This window comes from Acartia tonsa, chromosome 6, assembly GCF_053477335.1.
Source record: "Acartia tonsa isolate MP-2025a chromosome 6, ASM5347733v1, whole genome shotgun sequence".
Taxonomy (NCBI): Eukaryota; Metazoa; Arthropoda; class Copepoda; order Calanoida; family Acartiidae; genus Acartia; species Acartia tonsa.
The window spans coordinates 5,421,941-5,447,207 of record NC_137265.1 but is presented as its reverse complement, the minus strand read 5'-3'; the positions used below and the strand labels follow the sequence as shown (position 1 = coordinate 5,447,207).

General features: G+C 32.7%; 3 protein-coding genes across 9 annotated transcripts in view; 1 reads left to right on the top strand and 2 right to left on the bottom strand.

The window, feature by feature from the left end:
• Positions 1 to 125: 125 nt before the first annotated feature.
• On the top strand, positions 126 to 16,019 carry LOC145321659 (ionotropic receptor coreceptor Ir8a-like). 3 transcript variants are annotated; one of them, XM_080163157.1, is made up of 17 exons: positions 126 to 187; positions 797 to 874; positions 1,364 to 1,455; positions 2,143 to 2,242; positions 2,898 to 3,041; positions 6,300 to 6,327; positions 6,537 to 6,604; positions 6,995 to 7,056; positions 7,337 to 7,361; positions 8,575 to 8,643; positions 9,866 to 9,937; positions 10,541 to 10,618; positions 11,014 to 11,115; positions 12,975 to 13,094; positions 13,456 to 13,486; positions 14,319 to 14,379; positions 15,040 to 16,019. In XM_080163157.1, exons 1-17 carry the CDS (start codon positions 134 to 136, stop codon positions 15,161 to 15,163), a joined length of 1,308 nt encoding a protein of 435 aa, XP_080019283.1. In that variant the 5' UTR covers positions 126 to 133; the 3' UTR covers positions 15,164 to 16,019. The 3 variants fall into 3 exon arrangements, with proteins under 3 accessions (XP_080019283.1, XP_080019282.1, XP_080019280.1); XM_080163156.1 differs by lacking the exon at positions 6,300 to 6,327 and adding an exon at positions 5,782 to 5,809; XM_080163154.1 differs by lacking the exon at positions 6,300 to 6,327 and having other exon boundaries at positions 6,509 to 6,604.
• Positions 16,020 to 16,471: 452 nt separating this feature from the next.
• LOC145321660 (store-operated calcium entry-associated regulatory factor-like) lies at positions 16,472 to 20,079 on the bottom strand. The gene is made up of 7 exons (XM_080163158.1): positions 19,809 to 20,079; positions 19,164 to 19,268; positions 18,750 to 18,834; positions 18,022 to 18,177; positions 17,542 to 17,660; positions 17,069 to 17,318; positions 16,472 to 16,732 (listed from the first exon to the last, which is right to left on the bottom strand). The coding sequence occupies exons 1-7, from the start codon at positions 19,911 to 19,913 to the stop codon at positions 16,539 to 16,541; spliced, it is 1,014 nt and encodes a 337-aa protein (XP_080019284.1). The 5' UTR covers positions 19,914 to 20,079; the 3' UTR covers positions 16,472 to 16,538.
• A 1,098-nt stretch (positions 20,080 to 21,177) lies between these two features.
• The window catches only part of LOC145321656 (myosin light chain kinase A-like), a 34,964-nt gene continuing 30,874 nt past the window's right edge, over positions 21,178 to 25,267 (bottom strand). For 4 of the 5 annotated variants that reach the window (XM_080163149.1, XM_080163150.1, XM_080163151.1 and 1 more), the window contains 5 exons: positions 24,982 to 25,074; positions 23,614 to 23,713; positions 23,286 to 23,332; positions 22,620 to 22,768; positions 21,178 to 22,078 (listed from right to left, as the gene is read on the bottom strand). In XM_080163149.1, the coding sequence (XP_080019275.1) occupies positions 21,802 to 22,078; positions 22,620 to 22,768; positions 23,286 to 23,332; positions 23,614 to 23,713; positions 24,982 to 25,074 (666 nt within the window). In that variant the 3' untranslated portion in view covers positions 21,178 to 21,801. Of the gene's footprint in view, positions 22,079 to 22,619; positions 22,769 to 23,285; positions 23,333 to 23,613; positions 23,714 to 23,824; positions 23,972 to 24,981; positions 25,075 to 25,267 lie in introns of those variants that run through there. The other variant, XM_080163153.1, reaches the window with a different exon arrangement.

Below are 25,267 nucleotides of genomic sequence, written 5' to 3'. Positions count from 1 at the left end.
TAACAGATTTTTATCATTCTTTTCTCAATATGTTACAATTGAACAAATTTATTTTGTTTTATCTCTCTTGTATTATTTTAAAAATCTAATTTTAAAATATTATTTATTTGTTTGATACTTAGCTAGCCTTATTATGACAACTGAGAGAGAAGAATTTGTGGATTTTGTAACACCATATTATGATCAGGTTTGTATTTAGAACACAGTCAAACCCTTTTACCACATCAGAAAACAATAAAATCTGAATTTCCTAAGATAATCCAATAAAGAATTTTGATTATGATAATTTATCAGTATTATTTTCTAATTATTATATAATCATTGGTATTAATTGATTTAGAAAGAACATAATAATATAATTAAGAACTAATCAACCTTGGTTATAACAAAACCAAAGCCATTTTAGATAGAAAAAGAATAATATATGTTAAAATATTGGTCTATATCAAATTATACATACATTGAATATACATCCATTTTGGGTTACATCTAAAACTTCTAGCCAACCTTATTTCACTTATAAGAGCTTACATACAAACCCTAGATATAGAGTAGCTGGACTCAGAAATCAAAAGGGATAAGACAATGACCGATGAATTGATGTACATCCCCAATTTTATGGTTGAAACGTTTGGACACTCAACAATGTGAACCAACCAATCAAAATTCAATGAAAGTCCCCAAAGTTGTTCAGCCAACGAAAACGTTTGTATAAAAATTTGGGAACCAGTGAAATAAACAGTCAAATGTCCTCTCTGAGCTTGGCTATTAGTGATATTGTTTTGTTTATATTTAGTCTGGAATTTCCATCTTGTTGAGAGAAAAGGTTCAGGAACAAAATATTTTCAAATTTATCCTGGTACTAGAAGAAAGGGTAAGTTTTGTTCATTTAGATCACGTAATAAAATATATCTATTTTAGATCAATTGAAAAAAAAATATTAAAGACGACTATATCATTAAACAATTCTTATCTAAAAAAGCAAACGAGCATTGCTTTTTAAAAATATAAAGTTGCCTTATTTTGCAATATTCATTAAAATTAACACAAGGAAATAATTGAAAGTCCGTAATTATTTGAAAGCAATATAAGGGTTCATCATATACCTAAAGTGTTAAATTAAAAAAAAACTCATGGATCATAAGAAGAAAACGAAACAGTGGGTTTCGTCATATTTTCACAGTTGCTTTTGATAGGTTATATTAGGTTATGTAAATGTTTATGATTAGGAAATTGACCTGCAGGACGAAACCCGCTACTTAGTTTTATTTCCATGAACCGAACTTATTTTTACATTCTAATAAGCTGATTAAGTACTTAAATCACTTTCAAAATTTTATGAAATTTAAAATGTATATTTCAGGTATGGTTTGGAATTGCAGGTTGTGTGGTGATTGTGATCATATTATTGTGGATTCTGGACAGATTTAGCCCTTATTCCTACACAAATAACAAGTAACTGCATATTTTGTAGTTGGAACCTTTATTTTATCCCTTATTTATCTAGTACATGGAGCGAGCCATAAACCTTTGGAGCTTCCGATAGCTAACAAAAATTAAGAAATTTTCAAGGCAATGGAAGCATTTTTGATGTTTAGCTTATAAAAAAAGACGTTTTTATTTCTTTTACAAAGTAAAGAGATTAAAGAGAGTTTGATTAATCTACATTCCCTTTCTCTTTCTATATATTTAATAGCTCATAGAGTTAGACCATAGATTGGTAAATTTAGGGGGAGAATTATTTTTCACACAGTGATCTATACCCATTTCCATGCTACATAGTCTAATAGTCTATCTCTAGATAATTTACTTTCTTTGATACTCTATTAATCCTTATTTAGAACATTTTTCTTAATCTTTAATTTCATAAAAGACAGAGATAATCTGAAAGCTGCAATTTTGAAGTAAAAATTTGAATTAAGAAAAAAGGCAAAAAAATATATCTTTTATTGAGTTTAATTAAGCCTTGAGGCTTTACATCAAAGTGTCTCAAAAAATCATGTGACGTTATAAAAATGAGGGATTATACATCTCTTTTTTAGGGGTTTCCTTTCCCACTTCTCCCCTTACTCTTCATTTTATGACGTCACATGGCTGATTTTTTAGACACTTTGTAAAGCTTCTTAAACCTTTATTTTCAAGAGATTTGTATCCTGAGGGGACAAGAGAATTTACTTTTGGTGAATGTGTTTGGTTTGGTCTCACCTCCCTCACTCCTCAAGGTGGTGGAGAATGCCCTAAGGTGAAAAATTACCTCCTTTCGTTTTCCGATGTGTTTTTTCCTGAGTTTTGTTTTTGTTTTCAACACCAGAGCGTGTTCTATGAAGATTAGTTTTCCTTACACTGTCTTACAAGTTACAATACAAGTTTTCTTACAATATCTTTTTTTGTTTTTATTAAAGTTATCAAATAACAATTATTCATGATTTCAGTCCATTAATTATTGTCTTTTTGAACTAAAAAGGGTGTTTGATAGTAAAAATTATAATTCTTTTTTTAAATTTATCTTTCTGACAAAGTTTTCTAACCCATATTTAGTCACTTTCATCTCAAATATTGGCTGTTCATTGTGTTGGTTTTGGCCATCTTTACTGCCATTGCATACATATACATTTAGTCAAAATTAATAACAGTTTGACTTAATAAACGCATTTGACTAGACCCTAACATACAACTTTACAGAAAAAAACGCGAAAAAATGACCCTCTTTTTTAAAGGAACACAGTAATAGTGTCTGACTGATTATGACGTAACAATAAAATTAGCCAATGAGAGGCCACTATAAATTTTACCATTGGTCAATAACGGCCTCTCATTGGCTAATTTTTTTTTGTTACGTCAAAATCAGTCAGACACTATTACTGTGTTCTTTTTAAAGTATTTTAACTCATATTTAGTCACTTTCATCTCGAGTCCTGGTCGCCGCCTACTGGCTGTTCATTGTGTTAATGTTGGCCACCTTTACTGCCAACTTGGCTGCCCTGCTCACTGTCGAGAGGATGGAGACTACGGTCCAGTCATTGGAGGAACTCGGTAGACAGGTAAGACCAACTAGAAAAAAGATTTCCGGTATGGCTTCGAATCGGATTAATATCCCCTCCAACAACAAAAAATCCAAACCCCCCCCCCCCAAAAAAAAAAAAAAAAAAAAAACATTTTTTTACTTTTTCTTTTTAAATCTGCAAAAATAGGTTGACTAATCCTCTTGGGGCACAGCCCCTGGAGGCTAGGGGTGAAGCCGCTAGTATTGTATAATGCAATAATTCCTGTAGGTTTTTGAATAAATAGCAATTTGCCAAAGGCAGTAGAAATGATGCAACCTATTTTAAAAACATTTATAAGAAATAGCACCTTTCATTTTACCAATGTTTATGAAAATATAATCACTGAAAAGTATTTTTAATTTTATTATAAAATAAACAAGATTTCGTTCGGCTCAGAATATTAAATTGTATTGTATTTATACTCTTTAGATATTTTTAATTTGGCACAATAATTTATAACTACCCGCGATCGTGGCTCAACACGTAGCGCATCCGCTCGTCGGTGGGGAGGTAACATTAAAAATGGTTCCTACTGCTGGTATGTTAGGTGCGCGACATAAATAGTAAGAGTAGGGGAATGCCTTGGCCCATAAACAGGCGCGACTCACTACCATGCAAAGTTAGGACTTCTCAGACAAAGGTCGTGCAATCAAAGGGTTGGTTGTCTGATGGATGTTACTTAACCTAATTTCCATGGATGTTAGAGTTTCGCGTCCCATTACACGTGTAAATGATAAGCAGGGTTCGGAAGCCGCGCCGCAGCCGCGCATAAGCCTCAGTTTTAAACCTGCTTGTGAGCAGAAAAAGAAATTTTTGAAAGAAGGATTGTCTACTAAAGAGACAGTTTTATACATCCAGCTAAATTTTATAGTGATAAAATGACGATTTCACTGAGGCTTACACGCGGCTTACGCGCGGCTTCCAATCCCTGATGATAAGGAATATGTATGAAGTGAAGAATTTATCTTTTTAAACATTTCAACATATTTAAACGTACGTGTTTTATCATTTTAGCAAATATTTTAGAAAATAACATAAAAAAATTTAGAAAAACCATAAAAGAATATATAAAATACTGATTACGACAATCCAATTTTTTTATTTTAGATTTAGAGTGTTAGTCGAAAAGCCTACCTCTTTCTAAATTTTAGTTTTAAAAAGAAATAATATTTTTTTTTGGGGGGGGGGAGAGGGAGGGAGTATTTTTAATTTTTGGAGGGGGCTTTGGGTGTCCAATCCCTCATTAAAATAGCTTAAAACCATCAAACCAGTAGATATATTCCCAGAAGAGTAAAGCCCAATCGGTTCAGCAGTTACTGAAATTTCAAGTTTCAGACACACAGGCGGCCAGCCAGACAGACATCGTTCTACTTTGTATTATAGATAAGCAAAAGTAACTGTTTTGTATAAATGTCAAAATATTTTGTACCAAATATGTATCATCTTTGAACTAGAGTACCAGGCCAAAACTTGAATTCTAAAATGTTCTACTTTTCAACTATATTCATCTTATATTTAAATCTGAGCAAAAGTAATTTATAATTCTTTAACGACAGATAAAACAGCTTTTAAGTCAGATTTTTCAGTACATTTTTTGGACTAACAAACAAAATTGACCCAGTTTTTCTAACCATTTGCATTAGTTTTGTATATGGTAGTAAGATTTTTTTGTCTTAAGACTAAGATTTCAAAAACTACTAAACTTATTGAGTTCTCCTTTTTAGAGAAGCTTTTATAGGTACCAAGATGTTTTTAGGCCATATATTTTTTTTTAATGTAAGCCTTAAGTTGGTTTTATACTATATCTTCTTACATCTTAGAATACAGAGCCTTAGATTCTAGGGGTGCAACCACTAGTATATTTATACTGAATTCTCAGTTTAACCCACAGAAAAATATTGTTAACTTCCCCCCGCCCCCCTCCACTTTCATGTTCTAGGAATATTCTTACACCCCCCCCCCCCCGCATAGTTTAGAGTTAAAAATAAATTCATATTGTAGTCTCAAGTGAACTATACAGACATACAGTGTTGGCAGGTTCACCCACAGAGGAGTATTCATCCCCACCCCCGCATGGTATAGAGTTAATAATGTTATAATGAAGTCTCAAGTGAACTATACAGTGTTGGCAGGTTCACCCACAGAGGAGTATTCATCCCCCCCCCCCCGCATGGTATAGAGTTAATAATGTTATATTGAAGTCTCAAGTGAACTATACAGTGTTGGCAGGTTCACCCACAGAGGAATATTCTTACACCCCCCACCCCGCATGGTATAGAGTTAATAATATATTTATATTGTAGTCCTAAGTGAACTATACAGTGTTGGCAGGTTCACCCACAGTGGAATATTCTTACAGCCCCCCCCCCTCCCCTCCCGCATGGTATAGAGTTAATAATATGTTTATATTGTAGTCTCAAGTGAACTATACAGTGTTGGCAGGTTCCCCCTCAGAGGAATATTCTTACACCCCCCACCCCGCATGGTATAGAGTTAATAATATATTTGTATTGCAGTCACACGTGAACTACACAGTGTTGGCAGGTTCACCTACAGAGGAATATTCTTACACCCCCCCCCCCCCCCACCCCCACATGGTCTAGAGTTAATAATATATTTATATTGTAGTCTCAAGTGAACTATACAGTGTTGACAAGTTCACCCACAGAGGAATATTCTTACACCCCCCCCCCCCCCACCCGCATGGTCTAGAGTTAATAATATATTTATATTCTAGTCTCAAGTGAACTATACAGTGTTGGCAGGTTAACCTACAGATGAATATTCTTACACCCCCCACTCCCGCATGGTCTAGAGTTAATAATATATTTATATTGTAGTCTCAAGCGAACTATACAGTGTTGGCAGGTTAACCTACAGAGAAATATTCTTACACCCCCCCCCCCCGCATGGACTAGAGTTAATAATATATTTATATTGTAGTCTCAAGTGAACTATACAGTGTTGGCAGGTTCACCTACAAAGGAATATTCTTACACCCCCCCCCCCTGCATGGTCTAGAGTTAATAATATATTTGTATTGTAGTCTCAAGTGAACTATACAGTGTTGGCAGGTTCACCCACAGAGGAATATTCTTACACCCTACCCCCAGCATGGTATAGAGTTAATAATATATTTATATTGTAGTCTCAAGTGAACTATACAGTGTTGGCAGGTTCACCTACAGAGGAATATTCTTACACCCCCCCCCCCCCCCTGCATGGTCTAGAGTTAATAATATATTTGTATTGTAGTCTCAAGTGAACTATACAGTGTTGGCAGGTTCACCCACAGAGGAATATTCTTACACCCTACCCCCAGCATGGTATAGAGTTAATAATATATTTATATTGTAGTCTCAAGTGAACTATACAGTGTTGGCAGGTTCACCTACAGAGGAATATTCTTACACCCCCCCCCCCCCCCTGCATGGTCTAGAGTTAATAATATATTTGTATTGTAGTCTCAAGTGAACTACACAGTGTTGGCAGGATCTCCCACAGAGGAATATTTCAAGAATATGGCTGGAGCTGAAGATGAATTGTATAATAAATGGAAGGTAATTCAAACCTGTAAGGTATCGCAGCTACTTTACAACTAACTTTGTTCATAGGTCGAGATATTTATGAATATACAAAATTATCAATTAAATACTTCTAATTTCTACAAACTAATTAAGATTTTTTTTTACATTGCATTAAGAATTTATTAATAAACTGTTTTTTGTAAACCATGAATACTATAGGTTTAACACAATATAATACAAGTATCCAAGGACTGAAAAACGCCTAGGGCGGTGTAGAGTCCGCAATTTTTTTTGCCAACGATTAAGAGCAGATCCTTATGAAACTTTGGGGAACAGTATCATATATAGTCTAATGTACCCTCCACCCTGAAATAATGGCAGAATTTCATTAGTTAAAAAATACTGAATATAAGGTATTTGTAGGAAATGACGCTGAACTCCAGCAAGGATGAAACTAAGTACAGAGTTTGGGATTATCCCATCAGGTAAGTAGCTACTTCATGATAGAATGTTTATGTGCAATAACATCTTTAAAACAGTAAAATGAATGAGTGTAACATATACTATAAAATTACCCATGCCCTTTTTCTTTGCTTTTTAATTAAAATTCTAACAAATGAATGATATGATGATACTACAAAAGTATGCCATTTTTTTCAGGAATCATTAAAAAATAAATCTTGATATTATTCCTTATTCTTTACTTCAACCGATCTTCTTTTGAATGATTTTTATTTTTTTTAAATAATTGATTAATCTTTTCAGGGAACAGTATAACCACATCTACAGTGTAAGTTTGTTTTTAATTACTTTTTAATTGTGTGTTAAGGAATATTAGTGTGGGTCGATTTTGGACATTTTTCTGAGACTAAAGCGGGAACTTGCAAATGATTTTTAGAAGTATGATACACCTCTGGATGATTTGAAATTTATCTAAAGTCTAAAAAATGTTGGCTTTCAATTTTGAATTAAAACTGAGGCTTCATGGTGTTCTCAGAAAAGGTTTTGAGTAGTAGAATCAGGAAATTTTTCCATTTCAAAATATCTCGTTCCTAGCCTTCCGAAATGAACCACAATTTTAGTTTTTTTTTAGAATTGGCCTTTAGAGGTTTTTTGATTCTCAATAAACAATAGCTATACAATTGTATGTTTGGGACGAACCCCAAACTTTCCCACTTTGAGAAAAGCGATTCCAGTGACGTCATATACGTTTAGGGAAGGGGGGAAGAAAATCTCTTCCCCTTTCTCCCATCTCTTTTGAAGAGATTTTCTTCCCCCCTTCCATTTTTCTTTCCCGAAACGTTTATGACGTCACCGGAATCGTCTTTCTCAAAGTGGGACAGTTTGGGGTTCGTCTATGTTTGGTAGCCAACGGTTTTTAAACTTAAAATAAATTTTAAATCATCAAGAGGTGTATTATATCTATAAAGATCATATGCAAGTTCCCGCTTTGGTCTCAGATAAAAATGTCCAAAATCGACCCACCCTAATTAACTATCATTTCAATTATTTAAGTTTTAATAAATTGTAAGAAAAATATTCTTTTGTAAAGATTAAGTCTTTTAAATATCTTCAATATAGATGTAGAATATAAAAAAATGCAAATCGTTTGATTTAATTGTATAAATTGATCTTATTGTACAAAAAAAAGAGCAATTATTTCTATTCACAAAAAAAAAGTTATTTAGTTCAATAAATGTTTTTTTTATTGAAAAAGTGCATTTCTAAAATATTAATATTGTTAAGATTTTTTCGGACTTTCACCTCAGAGTGTCACGTTGAACATAGAACCCTCAATTTTTATTTATTACTTAAGGTCTGGTTAGGTTTTATTGTGTACTAGATAGCCCCGAAAGATAGAACATTTTTGGATAGGCTCTGCAGGGTTTAATTTTCAATTTATTAAAAAATAAGGGAGAGGGGGATTGGTGCTCGACAGATATTTTAAGGGAAAGCACTCCTCTATTTTCCAGATATCTTTGTTAATATTTGTTAATATGAAGGTTATAAAGAAAAATACTCCAGTTAGCTCTCCAGAAGAAGGTTTCAAAAGAGTCATGGAAAATGAAAAGGTAAGAAATATTCATATACAGAAGTAATAAAATACAGGGATCTAAAGGGATAAGACAATGGTCGATAAAATGATATACATCCCCAATGATATTATATAAGATTGTCTATTTAGTAGATTACAACTAGTTGTTGAAACGATGAACAATCAACTCAATAAAACAACCAATCAAATTTGTATAAACGTCTCCAAGTTGTTAAGCCAACGAATAAGAAAACGTTATCATAAAACTTTGGGGAGTAGTGTAATAAACAGTCAAAAGTCCCATTCCTTCATGAATAAAATGTATTGCGATATTCCTTACCAGCTGCTACGCCTCAAGAAACTTTTAATTTTAGTTTTTAAAAAAGAAATTTTTCATTGGAGGTTGATGGTATTTACCCTCCCCAAATTGATTTAAAACTTTTTTCTTTGATCTATAAAAAGCTTCATTGTAAAGGAGAACACTGTCTGTCCAGTGGTAACCGAGTTAATAAGCTACATACAAATATTCTGTTACTTTTGTTCAAGCCTCAATCCTAAAAAGCATTTCCCCTTCCCGCCTAACATAACTTTAAGATTTCATTAATGTTTGACTGTAAGAAATTTATAATATTTAACATAAATAGAATATAAATATAGCCTTTAAAACAAAAAAAATTTTAGCAATAAAAAAAAATAACAGTTGTATTTATTATTGTTTCAAATATAAAATGGATTTAAATTAAAATAGATATTTCTACTTGAGATAAATTCCCTTTGTCAGCATTTCTTATTGTTGAGTTAATTTCATTACATATTTTTGGTTGGAAAATATTGCTATTCTTCAGGAATGAAGGGATAGATGATTCGTGCGTAAAAATCAACCTCTCCCCTAGTTCTAATATGGTCTTACTTAAGGACGTCCAAGCGTTTTTTGGTGGTGGGGGGGGGGGTAGAATGAAGGGTTTCAAAGGTTTGACTTTTTTGAGGGGGGTAATATGAGGGTTTCCAAAGTTTAAGGGGACGAAAACCCCCTTACACCGTAGGACGTTTATGATCTAACTGGATCCTAAATATTAGGGAGGGGGGGGGGAGGATGGGTAGGGTGTAGATATTTGACATTGTCCCCTTTCATTTTTTTGAAAATATTCATTACAACTGAAGAAAACTTTTAAAAGGTAATTTTCGAACAATACTATAGTATAAAAACCACCTATAGAATTACTTTTTTGTCTCGAATTAATGAATACTTTTAATTTTAGGGAGACTTTGCCTTTATTCATGATGCCAGCGAAGTTAAATATGCCTACTATACCACATGTCCGTTCCTTGAGGTAAACTTATAACTTTTACTAGAGCTGGATCTTTAAATCATTTTAGTGGTGAGCCTGATCAGGTGCGCCGAATTTCAGCCAATCACAGCGTGGCATTTCATAAAATGCTGTGCTCTCATTGGTGGAAAGTTGGCTAACCCCGATCTGGTTCACCACTAAAATGATTTAAAGATCCAGCTTAGGACTATTTTACAATTTTGTAACTGTATAACTGTTTTCATTCTTGCTGAATTTTATCGATGCAAAACTTGAAAAAGGAAAGTTAACTGTTTTACCTATAAATGACCTCAATACGGGCTCACCTATATACTGCCCTTGACACTCTAACGTCAGGTCCAACAACCTAGAAAGCTAAATCTCTAAACACCCGAGGTATTAGGTTAAGACAACAAACTCTTTGATTGCACAACCTTTTTCATGTGCAGTGTATTATTGTCGCGGTCCTGACATAGCAGCAGTAGGGAAATTTGAATGTCTTTAGTTATGACACGGTGTTAATCCGAGATTCGAACATATCACCTCCCCGACGACGAGCGGATACACTACAACGTGCTTAGCGACGCTCGCAGGTTATGTTAACTGTCTTAGTAACTATGTTTTCAGATTGGAGAACCCTTTGCTGAGCAACCGTTGGCTGTAGCTGTACAGGAAGGTAGCAGTCTGGCTAAGGAAATTTCTCAGGTAGAAAACTTTAGCTTTCAGAACCAACAACGAAATTAATTCAAAAAAAATCAAAAAACCTATACGTTATTTTTAGCCGTCGTTGGGGGCAACACAGTAGAATTAGCGGTCTTTTAATCTGCCCCCAAAATATTAATACAGATTTATTTCGCTTGTTGGCTATACCTTATGCCTGATAAAACTTTATTTGATGTTGAATAAACAAAAATATATTGATAAAATTAAAGGCTGATGGGAATGTTTTCTGTGGCAGTATCTCTCTAACGATTGCTTTATCTCTTATAAATAAAAAAATAGCTTTAAACCTGACTTTAGACATAATAAATTAACTTTGATCCAGTGATTTTCAAGACTACTGGAAAACGATTTTATGCTAATAATTTTACATATTCTAGGAAATTCTTCGAATGCAGAAGGACAGGTTCTTTGAGAGGGTTCACTCTAAATTCTGGAACATTGCGGATAGAAACTCTTGTCCAATTACCAATGATAATCAGGTATGATATTATAGCGTCCGATAATATTTGGGGAGCTCTTGGGTTAGAGCCTCTAACTTCACTATTTCATAAATTAAGACATAATAATTGTTCCTACATATGCTAGGAAAGACTTGCCATCTATAATACAAAGTAGAACGATGTCTGTCTGTTTGTGTGTTTGTTTGTAGCGGGTTCTCCTTTACAGGGTAGCTTCTCATAAGTCCCGGGAAGGTTTAAAACTATTTTCTTGGGGGGTGGGACACCCCCAACCCCAAAAATGAAAAATACCCCCCCCCCAAAAAAAAAAAAAATTTTCTTTTTAAAACAAAAATTTAAAAATAGTGGGGTCGACTAACCCCCCCCCCCCAAAAAAAAAAAATTTTCCCCCCCAAAAAAATTTTTTTTTTTCCCCCCCAAAAAATTTTTTTTTTTTTTAATTAAAATACGAAAAATTGGTTTGATCAAACCTCTTGAGGCAAAGCCCCTAGAGGCTAGGGGCGAAGCCGCTAGTAATACAATAAAGTACATGTCTATTTATCAACCAGTATAGAACCCAGTTAAGAATTTCAGACTAAGATAGTCAATTGAATGTTTGATTTCATTGATTTATAAATTAATTATGAATATTTTGAAACGCCTAGAATACCTTTTCTCGTATTAATTCGAAACCGATTAATATTCTGGTTCTCATCTAATTATGTCTAGCATCGTATTATATCCAGTTTTCTACGCATATAAAAATGTATAATCATAAGACTAACACCAGTTCTTTTATCCCGTGCCTTTGACATCTCGGTGCTAAAAAACAAGTACATAGTTATAATTGTAGATTTTATATCCGCGGAAAGCTGTTTATAATACGATGCGAGAAATAACTATTAAAACTCTGTATAGATTAATATTAAACTAATTTGACTTTCTAATTGTCTTTAACATTGCAGGGTATCACTCTGAGGTCTCTGGGAGGTATATTCTTGATTGCCGGAGTTGGCCTGGTTCTATAAATCTTTATATTGCAGGGTATCACTCTAAGGTCTCTGGGAGGAATATTCTTGATTGCCGGAGTTGGCCTGGTTCTATCAATCTTTATATTGCAGGGTATCACTCTAAGGTCTCTGGGAGGAATATTCTTGATTGCCGGAGTTGGCCTGCTTCTATCAATCTTTATATTGCAGGGTATCACTCTAAGGTCTCTGGGAGGTATATTCTTGATTGCCGGAGTTGGCCTGGTTCTATAAATCTTTATATTGCAGGGTATCACTCTAAGGTCTCTGGGAGGTATATTCTTGATTGCCGGAGTTGGCCTGGTTCTATCAATCTTTATATTGCAGGGTATCACTCTAAGGTCTCTGGGAGGAATATTCTTGATTGCCGGAGTTGGCCTGCTTCTATCAATCTTTATATTGCAGGGTATCACTCTAAGGTCTCTGGGAGGAATATTCTTGATTGCCGGAGTTGGCCTGGTTCTATCAATCTTTATATTGCAGGGTATCACTCTAAGGTCTCTGGGAGGTATATTCTTGATTGCCGGAGTTGGCCTGCTTCTATCAATCTTTACATTGCAGGGTATCACTCTAAGGTCTCTGGGAGGTATATTCTTGATTGCCGGAGTTGGCCTGGTTCTATCAATCTTTATATTGCAGGGTATCACTCTAAGGTCTCTGGGAGGAATATTCTTGATTGCCGGAGTTGGCCTGCTTCTATCAATCTTTATATTGCAGGGTATCACTCTAAGATCTCTGGGAGGAATATTCTTGATTGCCGGAGTTGGGCTGCTTCTATCAATCTTTATATTGCAGGGTATCACTCTAAGGTCTCTGGGAGGAATATTCTTGATTGCCGGAGTTGGGCTGCTTCTATCAATCTTTATATTGCAGGGTATCACTCTAAGGTCTCTGGGAGGAATATTCTTGATTGCCGGAGTTGGCCTGCTTCTATCAATCATCATGCTGGCATATGAGGTGTGGCAAGAGAAAAAGGAAGACTCCATGAGAAAGGTTGGCCTATATTTATCTTAAGAATCCAGAGAGAGAGGGGACAATGGGCTGTTTATTACACAAGTCCCTAAAGTCTTTTAATAACGTTTTCTTATTCGTTGGCTCAACAACCTTGGGGACCTTTAGTGAATTTTCATTGGTTGGTTAACTTAGTTGACTGTCCAAATGTTTCAATCACAAATTGTAATCTATACAAGGGGTAATTTTGTGTATCATATATATTAGTCTATAATTTTTAGCATCGTCTCAACAAAACTCGAAGGTGTAGTTAAACGTTTTTATCAAAAAATATTATTAGGCTTATATAAATTTAATAAAATTATATTATTTAACTTAAGTTCAATTTCATCTTATATTATAGGTTACTCCAATCTCTCAGCGACAATTTGTTGGTAAGCTATTAAAAACTTATATTAAAACTTACAAATTTTAATATCATTAAAGAAAGTTTCAGCCTTTCAAAAAGATAAAATCAAAAGATAAGTTTTAACTCAAGTATAATTAAAGAAAAATATATCAAAAATTTATATACTTTTGACTTCTTTATCGCAGTTGATATTAACTTGATCTATATAAACTTATAACACGCTCAACGTGTTCTACAAAGTTTAATCTCACTATGCAATGCATGTATTATGTTGTAATCATGTCTGTTGTTTAAGGACTTATTTTCAGATTTTTACTAATGTAGATACATTTACAGTAAGCTAAAAAGTATCACTGAAATTCTGTAATAGTTTTTTCACGTATTCATTCGAATCCGGTGGATAGGAACCGGTTCTCATCCATACGAAAAAACTATGTCGAGCATCGTATTATATCAAGCTTTCTACGAATATAAAAATGTACAATCATAAGATTATAACCAGTTTTTTAGCCGGTGCCTTCGGCACCTCGGGGCTAAAAATACTAGTTTTAATCTTATAATTGTTCATTCTATATCCGCGGAAAGCCGTTTATAATACGATGCGAGAAATAACTATTATCGCATTGTATTAGACAGCTTTTCGCTGATATTAAAATTAAAAATTTAAAGATTAAAACCAGTTTTGTTAGCCCCGAATTATATTAATTTTTATGATTTCTATTAAAATATTCGTGGGAAAGGGTCTGTAATTTGATGCTATACATGATATTTCAGTATGGCTAAGAAACGGTTCTAATCCAGAGCGGATATAAACCGGCTTGGAAGCCATAGTGGAAAGGTTTTTACAAATTATTTAGAAAAGAGCATGTATGGAGATTTCCTTGGTAATAGAAGCGACAAGGTTTCAACCATCTCAAGGTAAAATTAACATAGAATTACTTGGATTTGAAACCATAGACAAAGAATTCATAACTCTAAATACTATGACATGAAAGCAAAGTTGTTAAGATTAAAAGGATACGAAAATAACATAATAGAGAGGCTGCTTTGACTTTCCTAGGCACTGTAGTATAGCGTACAACAAGTAGGAAATGTCACATGAGACAACAAACCATTTGATTTTACAAACTTTGACAAGAAGTCCTTGGTAATTTTGGATTGTGTTTGTTTATGGGCCGAGGCATAAATATTATTTTTTTTAACAAAATAATTACCATTTGTATCGTCTTTATTATAAAAATACCTATGTTTAACCGTCCCAATGAAATTTAACCTTCAACCCTAATTAATTCGAAGCATCCCAAAAAGTTTCAAACATACCGCTCAATTCATGTCCTACTATTTTAGTAATAGTTATCTATCGAATCGTACTATAAACAGCTTTCCGCGGATATAAAAATGTACATAAAAATTTATAAGGTTAAACCAGTTTTTTAGCCCCGAAATGCCGAAGGCACGGGCTATGCTATACATAGTTTTTTTTCAGTATGGCTGAGAACCAGTTCGAATCCACCGGTTATTAATCGTTTTCGAAGCGATACTGAAATAAATATAACATAAAAATTATTTAAATTTCAGCAAGGAAAACCTTCGTAACGCCAGCGGGGCACCAGCTGGAAATCTTATCCGTGTCAGCTCATCTAGCAAGCAGAGGTTCAATGGATTCAGCAACAGCTATGGAGACACTTCTTCGGATTATTAATTTTCTAGCCGTGGAGAAGGGCAGAAATGCACAGGGAGGGAGGAGACATTGGGCTGTTTATTAAACTAGTCTCCAGAGTTTTATAATAACATTTCTTATTCGTTGGTTTAATATCTTTGGGGCCTTTATTGAATTTAATTGGTTGGTTTATTGAATTGAGTGTTAAAACGTTTCAACACTAATTTTAATCTACAAAAGGGTTAATTTTGTGTGTTCCCACTAGAGATGTACATCAATTTATCAGCCATTGTCTTATCCTATTAGATCCCTGAGAAATTCAGCTATTTTTGTGTTTCATTTCCTTTCATACTCATCATAACTCTTGTTTTGTAACGAATTCTCATTTTTTGGCTAGGTAAGGAACCATGGGCGATAAATGAATATTACCAGAAAGTTTGCAAACTTGTTTCTGTCTTTGAAAGCCTACAATTTGTTAGATGAAAGATTAATAAAGGAGAATAAAACAATATTTTTATCTTAATATAACATTATTGTAATTTGATTGTTTATCGTCAATAGTTCTATCCCTATATCCCTAATAATAATGTACAAAATTCAAAATCCTGAAAGAACATCATCACATATTTAATAAAAAGGATATTTCTACTTTTTACTTTGGTCATTTTAGGACTTAAAGCCTTTTAAAAATCATTCAATATACAAAATAATTGAAATTTCACTTTAATGTACTTTTTGTCCTCATATATTCTATGTATCGGCACAAATAAAATCGTATATTCTCTTACGCACCATAAAATTAAGTGTGATTTAAAAAAAGATAAAAAAAATGTAATAAATGTAATCTAATTTTAGAAATTATCTATTTTTGTGAACCATAAAGTTAAATATATATTCAGCATTACTTTTTCAATACTAATATCAAACCCTTGCTATTTTTCAATAAGGATCATATAGAAAATCTAAAGTAAGCTAAAAACACAAGTGGCCGGTTGAATTGTTGAAATGAATTAAAAATAAGGTGAGGTAGTTATTTCCTATGCCTAACCCCTGCGGCGGGCCAAAACCATGGGGAGACACCAAGTGCCAAATATAACCTAACCTAACCTGAAGTTTTATACAAACGAAAACTACACCACCCTCCTTTATTTCAAAGGTGCGTGGATATCACTGCTCATTAAATTGGGGGTATTGTGTGTAATAGCGCTGTAAGCTGACATTTTTGATCAAATAAGAAAGCACATATTAAAAAGGTGTTAGGTTTTAACAAAATTTGCGCCAAGATCTCACCTACCCTAATTTTAGAGTAAAAATGCAGCCAAAAATTAAATAAAAACATTGACAAAAAAGTCATATACTATATATTATTCACGTAAATTTCGGTACAATACAAATCACAACAAAAATAAATAACAAATTATCGCCGGGAAGTACCACCGAACCCAGAGGCTGTTCGCGTTCCCGAGCTTCCAGGGGACGCAGAACCCCCCGCTGACCGTCTGTATGTTGCACCACCACCCCCACCTCCTCCCCAACCTCCCCATGAGTTGCCCCAACCAGTTCCAGTGCCATAATAGGGATTATTGTAGCCACGGTTGTAATATCCATACCCTGAAAAATATTTAAATGATGATTTAATACTTTTTGGATATAGCACTACAAAAATTTCTAAAACAAAATTCGGATATTTTGATAAAATTTCTTTGATAAAAAAGTACAATATTTGATGCTTAAACTCACTTTAATTGTATACCTATGAAATCAAATTATTTTCTATTTTTTTTAAAGCATTTTTTTTTATAATTCTTGTGATATACCTATAGTTATTCGTTTCTCTTTTTGAGTCTAGTTTTTCAAAATTTTTAAAGTAAAATGGCTAATGGAATTTTCTTTTATCAGAATGATAAAAATCTATTAGGTAACTTTTAAAATATTATTTATACATACCTGTATTATTTCTAGCACCAAACATGTATCCTAGCAATCCTCCCATGCCAGCACCTGTCCAGAATCCGCCCCCTGTACCAGGCTGACGTCCCCTACCTCCAGCTCCACAACTAGCGTCTCCGCCGTAGCCCGGTCCTGCTCCTGGAGACTGGTGATAACTCGAGCTTCCTCCACCAGGATTAGACCAACCTCCGGCCCCGCCTGGATACCCGTCATTGTTGGTACTGCTGTACTGGCGGTCAGACATATCCTAAAAAATGTATTTGTAAAGATTTTTTGATGAATCCAAATTTATTTGTGTAATGGGTAAATTTAGGGCTTTTTAAAAAAAAGAAACTTGTAAATAGAAAGCTTGAAATACAAGATATCTAGAAAGTTAACTATTCAAGGTGATGATAATTGAATTCAATCTTTATAGAATTTACAAAATAAAGCAAAGTTGAAAAATAATGATATTATATGCATTTTTATACCTGAGTATCAATACATGTTTTGTACATGGCATAAATAACAATGCAGACAACTCCAAATATGATCAAATCACTTAATCCTTTCCATTTGTTCTCGCTGTATCTGCTGTTTTCTGTGTTACCTGAACAATATTAATATGTTAACTACCTAGGTAACTATATCTTGTTTTTTTCTTTTATTATACGAAACACTAAAATTTCTCTGTTTGAAAAGGTGATATTAGGTTTATCTGCGCAATATTAATAGAAATAAACAATATAAATACCTAGTCCTAGTAAATGGAAAGACTTTATATAGAAAACAAATATTGTATCTATAGCGTAACTTGAAAGCCATTACTTTTGAGTTTTTGTGTTATTAATACAATTATGCCTGGCCTGGTATGTTTTTTTTTTATAAATGAAAGGCAGAAATCTTTTTAATCTAAAGAATTCAAACTGTTGTGTTATCATTAAAATGCAAAAAAAATAAAAGCTAATAACCTGTATAAGAATCATATTGATAAGAATTGTATCCAGTATTTCTCTTTTGTCTACCAGATTCTGTAAGCTCAAGGGTGTATTCCAGCCCACAGCTACCTGCCAGGATGTACGGATCTTCGGGGTAGTCAAAACCCTCACAAATCACGTTTATACTTCCTAGAAAATAAAACAAACTTTAAAGCACCTAGGTAACTTTTGGATTTTTGCCGGTTTTTTATATAACTTATTTTAATAATACAGAGCTATGTATTATACATTTTTTTTAACACTACCTACATTATAAAATCACTAGCGGCTTCGCCCCTAGCCTCTAGGGGCTTTGCCCCAAGAGGTTTGATCAAACCAATTTTCGTATTTTAGATTTAAAATAAAAAAGAAAAAGAAAAAAAATTTGGGGGGGAGGGAATTATTTTTTTTTTTGGGAGGGGGGTTTAGTCGCCCCACTATTTTATTTTTATTTTTGTGTCCCACCCCCCAAGAAAATAGTTATAAAACTTCCCGGGAACTATGAGAAGCTACCCTTTATAGGGGAACCCGATCGGTTCAGCGGTTAGCGAGATCCTTCGCTACAAACAAACAAACAAACACACAAACAAACAGACAGACATCGTTCTACTTTGTATTATAGATATTGAAGAAAACAATACCTATTCCTCCGAACCATTGCATATACAATTTACTTTTAGAAGAAGAAAAAAAATAAACTTATGAATTGCATAAATGCTTACCAAACCTGTAGTCCATATCCATATCCGCCTTGCATTCCCATTGAACATCCAAACCGTCCCATCCTCTGTTAGAACATTGAACAACCTAATATAAAATAAAAATTCATATAGGTACTATATTTGTGTGATTTCAACCTAAACTAAACATAGAACAGATAACTAGAAAAAATTGTAAGCAAATGTAATCCTAGGCCATTTGCTCAACGCCTTGTTATTTTGGAGGAAAAAAAATAGGACATTCATCATTTTGTAATGTAATTGTAACCATAATTTTCAATACGTAATTTCTTTGAAAAGATCATTCTATTGTAAGACATTGTATTAGTCAAAATTTATTTTAACGATGAGACACCAATGTTATTAGGTACCTACGCTACCATTTTTTTTATCTAATTTATATATGATTTTAGTTACCTCTGGATTAAACATTCCCTTAGCACTGCCTCCAACACAGTTTAGCTGAGGGACGGGGCTCGATCTACGACCCGTGGTCATCTTCCCTTGGTGTAGTGTCAATACCTAGTAAAATTAAATTTAATGAAATCTTTAAAATAAAAATATTATAAGTTATAGGCTATTTATTCTTTCATGATTAAAAACGAATGAGAAAATTTCATAAATGCACAGTTTATTAAAACACGCTGGATCGGTCCTTTATTCTTATTATAATTAATTAATTTTAAGTAGATAAATAATCATTATCATTCAAAGCACTTCCAAACAATAAATCATTAAACAAAATTAAAATAGACCGTTTAACAAATTTTCAGTTGTTATAAGAGTTTAGAAGTTTATATAAAAATATACCAAACAAGATTAAAATATTATCTATAGCAATTTATCACAACGTATTAAAGACAGTTTTCTGCGGATATTATATTGAAAAAAATTACACGATTTTAAAACCAGTTTTGTTGGACTCAAGGGCCAAAGGCTTGGCTGGTGTTAATTTTATGATTTTTCACATGCGATACGATACATGATTTATCCGTATGGCTGAGAATCAGTTCTTTTAAGCGGATATTTGTCGGTTTCGAAGCTATACTGGAAAAATATTACCTGAACATCTTGCAATCGAACTCTGTTTTTCTCGCTAGATGAAGTTCCCCATCCGAACGCAAAACTTGCGTAAAAACACAATAATATTATTATAGAATACTTCATTTTTTACAGTCAATTTGTCTTATTTTTAATAAAATTTTATTTTAACTGAGATATTTCTCATGTTTTAAAGCCTTATAAATGTATTTATGAGTAATTTCTTAATCAGCTGATGAAATATTTATAAACAGAAATAATAAATACGAAACTCACTCCCATTGGTCAATGCAATCTTGTTAAATTAGAAATGACGCAATCTTATTGGTCAAATAAATTTTTGCAAGAATGTAAACAAACAATATGATTGGTCAAAGTAATAATTACACGAACCTTATTGGCCAAATTATGTCTGCTAAAGAAATTAAGCTTTCCTATTGGTTGATTTATATCTGCTACAAAAGAAAACATTTGGAATAATGAAATTAGTTTATTATTTCATCATAAGATATAAACATTTTAGGTCAACCGTTTCTCCGGAATTTTATACCAAAAACTAATAGAAATATCTCGAATTTATGTTAATTATTAAAAAGAGTGTATTATATGATTTGTTAATTCTTCAAAGGTATTTTTAAAGCAATTTTAAACACAAAGCATTATTTTCTTATCTTCTTGATATTTTTTCATATCTTTTTTTCTTGAAAACATTACAAAATTAATCGACCTTTATTAGTACAAATGTGAAGGTTAAAAGGTATTTTTTTGCGTGCCTGGGTAATATTTGCCTACAGCTTTTCCATCTGTCAAAAAAAGGTCTATTCCGAAAATGCGCAAATAGTAAGATTATATGTAGATATATACAGGGAAAAATTTGTCGTCAACTTAGCAATTAATATGGACCTTGTATTTGTTGGTCCGTTTGTTTATCCAGTATGAGGGGAGATGATCGTTATTTTCGCCAGCTACGATCACATAACTTTACATTTAAAGTCTGGTGAAACATCAATGTAATATGTATGTAATGTAGTTAGTTGGCATACGCAAGGTGGGTGTCAAACCCCTCTGGCGAATTTAGTGGAGGGAATCCACCACCACCTCACTTGAAAAAAGGTTTAACCAAAACAAATAACATTCCATATCCACCAAGTCTCTGAATTAACAGGTTTATTAACTAAGATATTGTCAAATAACTTGAATTAGACTCGTAACTGGGGACCAATACAAAGCTTCCCAAAATTATTACAAAAAATTCATATATTTGTTTCACTGTCACGTCATCATGTTTACATAAATCCTTGCTTAAAACTAGATGACTAATTATAGAGAAGTTTTGCATCTAAAAAAATATCTCTAATAGATGTTGGTTATTGCTAACATAAAACAAGCATTAAAAAGTCAACTATTTATTGAATAAAAACGTTCACAAAGATTCATACAAAAAAAATAATTAGTACGAGTTATGTCATTCAATTTACACAAATAATAAAATGATAAAAATAAAATGCCATTCAGAGCAAGGTTTAAATGATTCAGAATACAATATTAAAATTACATAAAATAAATATAAATAAAATAAAATCATACATTACGCATATTGCTTCATAACAGAAATATATTTTAAAACACAATATTTAATAGCAAGGGCTAGTTCCATAAAATTAATCTTCTTTCAAGGATATATCCCTGGTGGAAAATGGAGGGAAACTGAAATTTCTTAATAATCAAATTTTTCAATTTAGAAGATTTTTCAGGTATAAGGAAAGATGGTCAGATTTAATTTCTGGCAAGACAAAATTCAGATATAAATGTATGTATATCGCGTGTAACAACTACTGTATGTATCATCACTTTCCAGGCTTTCAGAGACATTTTAACTGATAAGGATTTTTATAATATGTACGAATAATTGTATCAGTTAAATGTCTCTCGGTAAAATTGTCAATTTTCTTAACAAAAAAAATTATATTGTAAATTATGCCCAAAAATATAGGTTTTTCTTTCTTTTAATCGTTTATGTGGACATTTCAAAATACATTTCTAACAGCTTTGAGATAGGTTTGAAGAAAATTGGCCAGGCATCTATCAGCGAGTCATATGAATTGCTGACAAAACCACTAGCCCCTGTCAGCACTCCGCCCAGAGTGTCAGCCAACCAGCTGACAAAGAAATACTCTATGTTAAAGTATTTTGATAGAGAGAAGAAATATATGTAGAAGAATGCCATGGTGATGAAGAGAACAGCGAAGGCTTGGGCAAGGTTGGTAAGAAAGGTGTCTCGGAAATATCCTCTGAAAAATTGTTGAATTAATATTTGAATACAACTTTAATATGAAGTCATAAACGGTTCCTATAATATGAGTGATAATTTTGTGACATTTAATAATTAAGGCAAACAAACTAACACCCTAAAAAGGATGAAAACAAGGATGGCAACAAGTAGCGAAGCTCTCAAATGTAAAAGTAAAAACAGCATTGCAAATGAAGAGAGGAAAAGCCCATTAGACATGCAGCCATAGTAAATACAGGACCAAGTGGGGAATAGAGTGTATTGATCGGGGAAATACTCAAATGTACAATCATAGGATTAAAATCAATTTTTTGGTCCATGCCTTCGTCATCTCGGGGCTAAAAACTGGTTTTAATCATATAATTATACATTTTATATCCGCGGAAAGCTGTTTATAATCCGATGCGAGAAATAACAATTATTGGATGCTTAGCCAACTATCGTGAATAGCAACTGAGAAATTCATGTTTCTAACTATACGTAGCTTACGTACGTACGGACATTCAAAATTATAGAGTAGCATCGCTACTAAAAATAATTACCCAGTGTATCTAATAATCCAAGGATGTTTCATTGCCTCCTCAACAGTCAATCTTTTACTGGGGTTAACATTCATTAATCTTCTGACAAAGTCCTTGGCTTCTATGCTGATATCATCCCAGAAGTTTTCATGAAATTTGTACTTTCCTCTGTTACAACATTTAACTTGATTGTGCAATTTATTTCAGGTATCTAAAGAGATAAGACGATGGGCGATAACTTGGTGTACATCCCAAATGATAATACACAAAACTACCCTTTCTGTAGATAACAATTAGCCATTGAAAAGTTTGGACACTCAACTTAGTAAATCAACCAATCAAAATTTAATAAAAGTCCACAAAAATGTTAAGCCGAGGAATAAGCGAAACGTTATAATAAAACGTTGGGTGTAATAACAGAATATTGTCCCCTCCCTCCCTTCTTGATTTGTTTTGTCATGATATTTTAGTTGTTATCAAATTGCATAAAATGTACACTTAAAATGCAAAATACATTATATGAAAATTTTAAAAATCTAATTCTCAAACAGTATCATTATTCATTTCAACCAGAAAATTAAAGAATAACTTTCACAACATTAAATTCTAGAATTTTACTAATTCAAACATGCACGAAGAGCCATTTTATGCTTAGAATCAAATAACATTAAAACAAGTTAAATTCCTTGCTATTTGGTTTAACAGTTCAGTCTCATTGTTACCATCTCCTTTCTGCATTCAAAATATATATTTAAATATTTTTTTTGCTGAATCATCTTAAATAATGTATTTGTGTATCGATACAGTGTATTTAAGGGAAAAAAACCTGGGAAAAAACAATATAAGGTAAGTTTCTACATCAAAAAAGACCAAAAAAGGCCTAAATACCCCATTTCCGCAGGGTTTTTCTTAACTAACCTAACCTTAAAATTTGTTTAAACGTCATAAACACATTGAGGGCATATTGAAATTTTGAGGACATTCAAATAAAAACAAAACAATTAAATATATTCCTTGTCTGTGAAGAATGGTGGATATCCACAGAGAATAATGTATGAAATAACTCCCAGTGACCACATGTCCTGGGCTCTACTAGAACTTGTACCCTTGATTACCTACAAATAAGAACTTAATAATGTATGAAATAACTCCCAGTGACCACATGTCCTGAGCTCTACTAGAACTTGTACCCTTGATTACCTACAAATAAGAACTTAATAATGTATGAAATAACTCCCAGTGACCACATATCCTGGGCTCTACTAGAACTTGTACCCTAGATTACCTACAAATAAACGGAACTTAATAATGTATGAAATAACTCCCAGTGACCACATATCCTGGGCTCTACTAGAACTTGTACCCTTGATTACCTACAAATAAACAGAACTTAATGATTAATTTGTCCCATATATATACATTTCATAACAGAGATTATAGAATAAGCATCAGGAACACAAAAACAAATTTTGTGGTCCATTTTAACACAAATGAAAAAGAGTATAAAATAAGTTACTTCTAATTAGCAAACTTTATTAACCTTAATTGAAATATTCCATACTTCATACTTTTAGAATCATAGCTAAAAGTATAACTTTTACTAGGGACCTAGTTTTAGCATTTCACTAAAAAACCTTACAGTAAACATTTTATTTTCAAAGAATCAGAACTTCAGTTCCATTAAAAAAAAAACTTTTTATATAGGTTAAGCATTAAATAAATGCAAAGCTAAGTCTGAAAAAATATGAAATAGTAACATAGGAACAGTTAATAATAACCTTGCAATTCCTCTTAATAATATCATAGCTATGTAATAGGTATATTATTTATAGAGCCACTTAAGTTAGTAACAGTGTGTAAATAGGTCAAGGTAAGCAAGGTTAATTGTTGGAAAAATGTAGGATTCTTTTTGACATTTAAAATTAAAGAAATTAAAAAGGTATCATCAATTGCTTTATGCTATTGTACAATCATTACTTAATTATGAAATTTGCCAATTGTTTGTCAAATAAAACATTGTGTATTTTTAACCATTTAAAATTTCTATCATCTTATTTCTTAATTATATCATTGGATAGCTTGTAACTGAGAATATAACGTACTACTAACGTAGAGAAGATTAACTTTTAAGAACTTATATTATATTGATTTTTAGATAAACAAAAAAAAACAATAAACATTTTGTGGGGAAGAAGAAAATTAATTGACAACAAGCAATGACTTGACTGTACTTAAAATATCAAGCCTTACTAAATTTTTTAGATGTTATATGAATCTGTCGTACTGTAAATCCAAAGAGATCTAATCAATCTTATTTTAATTTCAAGAACCTGTTCCAAATTCAGTCTAATCTGATATTACATCGAGTGCAACAAAAGATTACCTCAGGTGCCAGATAAGTAGCTGTGCCACAAACAGCAGAATCAGGTCTCAAGTCTTCTTCATAGTCTGACAATCCAAAATCAGTCACCATCACCTTAACATTTAAGAATGGATTATTGAAGCGTTAGTTATATTTTTTCTCATGTATCGAAATAGCTTACTTTATTGTGAATCTGCTCACTATATCATAAATGTGCAAGGAGGAAGGGGACAATCGAATATGAGGTGACTCATCTTTTTAATCAAATGCATATCTATAATACAAAGTAGAACGATGTCTGTCTGTC

Excerpts from the sequence above, each read along its gene's own strand:
- LOC145321659 (XM_080163154.1), top strand. The coding sequence starts at position 134 with ATGACAACTGAGAGAGAAGAATTTGTGGATTTTGTAACACCATATTAT. Across the intron at positions 875-1,363 it reads TCCTGGTACTAGAAGAAAGG|GTATGGTTTGGAATTGCAGG; the intron begins GTAAGTTTTGTT and ends TGTATATTTCAG. Across the intron at positions 10,619-11,013 it reads TGGCTAAGGAAATTTCTCAG|GAAATTCTTCGAATGCAGAA; the intron begins GTAGAAAACTTT and ends TACATATTCTAG.
- LOC145321660 (XM_080163158.1), bottom strand. The coding sequence starts at position 19,913 with ATGAAGTATTCTATAATAATATTATTGTGTTTTTACGCAAGTTTTGCG. Across the intron at positions 19,269-19,808 it reads TTCGATTGCAAGATGTTCAG|GTATTGACACTACACCAAGG; the intron begins GTAATATTTTTC and ends TAATTTTACTAG. Across the intron at positions 17,661-18,021 it reads TCAATATGATTCTTATACAG|GTAACACAGAAAACAGCAGA; the intron begins GTTATTAGCTTT and ends AATATTGTTCAG.